Source organism: Temnothorax curvispinosus, unplaced genomic scaffold, assembly GCF_003070985.1.
Source record: "Temnothorax curvispinosus isolate PA1 unplaced genomic scaffold, ASM307098v1 QBEX01015977.1, whole genome shotgun sequence".
Taxonomy (NCBI): Eukaryota; Metazoa; Arthropoda; class Insecta; order Hymenoptera; family Formicidae; genus Temnothorax; species Temnothorax curvispinosus.
The window spans coordinates 999-3,048 of NW_020225757.1; the positions used below are offsets into that span (position 1 = coordinate 999).

Here is a 2,050-nt window from a genome sequence, read left to right on the forward strand (position 1 = left end):
ACATTTTCAAATTGTTATTACAATAAATTTCTGAGAACCGGAAACAAGAAATTTGTACAAAAAAAGAGAAATATTTCCTAATTATATAAATTATTACTTTATAAATTAAAATAATTATTTAATGTATTTTAAATAATTTATCGATAAATTTTCGAAAATATATGGTAAATATATATAAAATATATATATATTTGAGTTTTCTTAGTTGCATATATTTTTTTCTCAGCAAGTTTTTGAGAACCTGTGATATATACATATAAAATTGAAATTTTATTATACGCAACGACATGACAGTTAATTGTGAAAATTGCAAGAAGAAAGAAAATAGAAAGCAAGAACAAAGAAAGAAAGAAAAAGAAAGTTTTGATGAGATTTTTTTAATCTATTTACTTACATCTAGTGAATTTAAAGAAAGCTTCAATTTCATGTTTTTTACTTTCAAGTGTCCGGTTAGCCCGTCGTCCATTATGAACTTAATTTCCGTGTCAAAAGTGAATTTTTGCGCGGTCATGCTGAAAATTGAACACGTAGTATATCATTAACTTTAACAGTTTACGATTTGTATGTTTACTTTAAATTAAGATAGATTGAAAGTTTTTTTTATTACTATGAAAACAGACATAAAATTATTAGAAAGAAACATTTGAAATAAGTTGAAAACATCTTACGAAGAACTTGTGACTTTAAAGTCTTGAAATTAAAATTGCCGAAATTATATTGGTTTCGATTCTCGATCGGTCAAGAATGACTACTCACTTTATATCACCCTTGCCGTAAATTTCGAAGGCATCAACTTTACCGTTCATAGAATAATTAGTACTCGCGGCTATCGACAGTGGCCACGAAAGATGAAGTTCCAAGAAAATTTCTTTGGACAGGGTGTAGTCAGCATTAATAACATCATATTCGGACAAACCGATTACGTTGGCCTCCGTCAAGAGCGCATCCAATCTGAGAATATACGAGAAACGTAAAGAAAAATTTATAAAACATTTAATCCCGCGATACACACTTTTTTTCCGTTTAAGTAACACGCATTATTAGCTGAGGCTATATTAGGAAAAAAATATTGATTAGACAACGCTTGCAATTTTACTGTCATTTAATTTAAAAAATTAGAACGGCACTCACTTTATTTTTTCCTCATTTAATCTGATATCTAACCGGTCTGCATTAAACGGATCAAGAATCGGAATTCCGAGTGTCTCGTTTCCAGTCTTTAATATAGTTTTAAACTTTTCAAGAAAATCTTCTAACATCTTATTCCCAAATTTGCTTGCAACTGAAAGTAAAAATTTGCACGGTGTAGCTTACAAACTAATGCTAAACAAATGCAAGTGTCTTGAACGTTATCTAATAATATGTCTGACGAAATATTATCACATTAAAAGAAAAAATATAACAAAGGTAAAAAATGCGTAAATAAAGGTAAAAAAAGATTTATAAAGTTATGAAAATTAATAATATTAAAGAATAAATTGAACCGAGATAATAGTTTAATAACACGATAAATATATTGTTCAAAAATACGCTAAAGTACGATCTTCTTATCAAAAATATTTCTAAAATAAAATATTTTTGAAAAAGAATACTTGAATCTAAAAACAAATAACTTAATAACAGATTGTTCAAAAAATAGACAGTACAAAGATAAATATGAAATAAATGTAAAGACGATTAACTCTTCTAAAAATATATAGCTTAACCATTCAGCCCTGCTTTAAATCCTTGTAATCTGATTAACATTTTTAGACCGCAATTAACATTTAAGGGTACAAAGAGTTGCTCTTTCCGAAAATCTAGTCGGTGATGAGGTGAGATATTTAAAAAAAAAGATATAAAGGTTTGAAAGTAGAGGTTAGATAAAATGAATAAGTAACTCCTATCTTTTTACTGACAAATATTTAATTAATAAATGATTTCGTCTATCTTTTTAAAAAAAAATAAATTAATATAATTATTATTTTTGAGTTATCTATAACAAAAATTCTACTCAAAAAAAGTGGATAAAATTATTTATTAGTTGAATATTTGTCAGTGAAAAAGCAGT

At 26.7% G+C, this 2,050-nt stretch overlaps 1 protein-coding gene across 1 annotated transcript; it reads right to left on the bottom strand.

Annotated features, from left to right (window-relative positions):
• Positions 1-394: 394 nt before the first annotated feature.
• Positions 395-1,259, bottom strand: LOC112466186 (the record flags this gene model as incomplete). The annotated part of the gene is made up of 3 exons (XM_025034138.1): positions 1,132-1,259; positions 757-951; positions 395-512 (listed from the first exon to the last, which is right to left on the bottom strand). Coding segments are annotated over exons 1-3 (441 nt in total), but the record flags the coding sequence as incomplete, so codon positions are not given.
• Between the last annotated feature and the right edge of the window lie 791 nt (positions 1,260-2,050).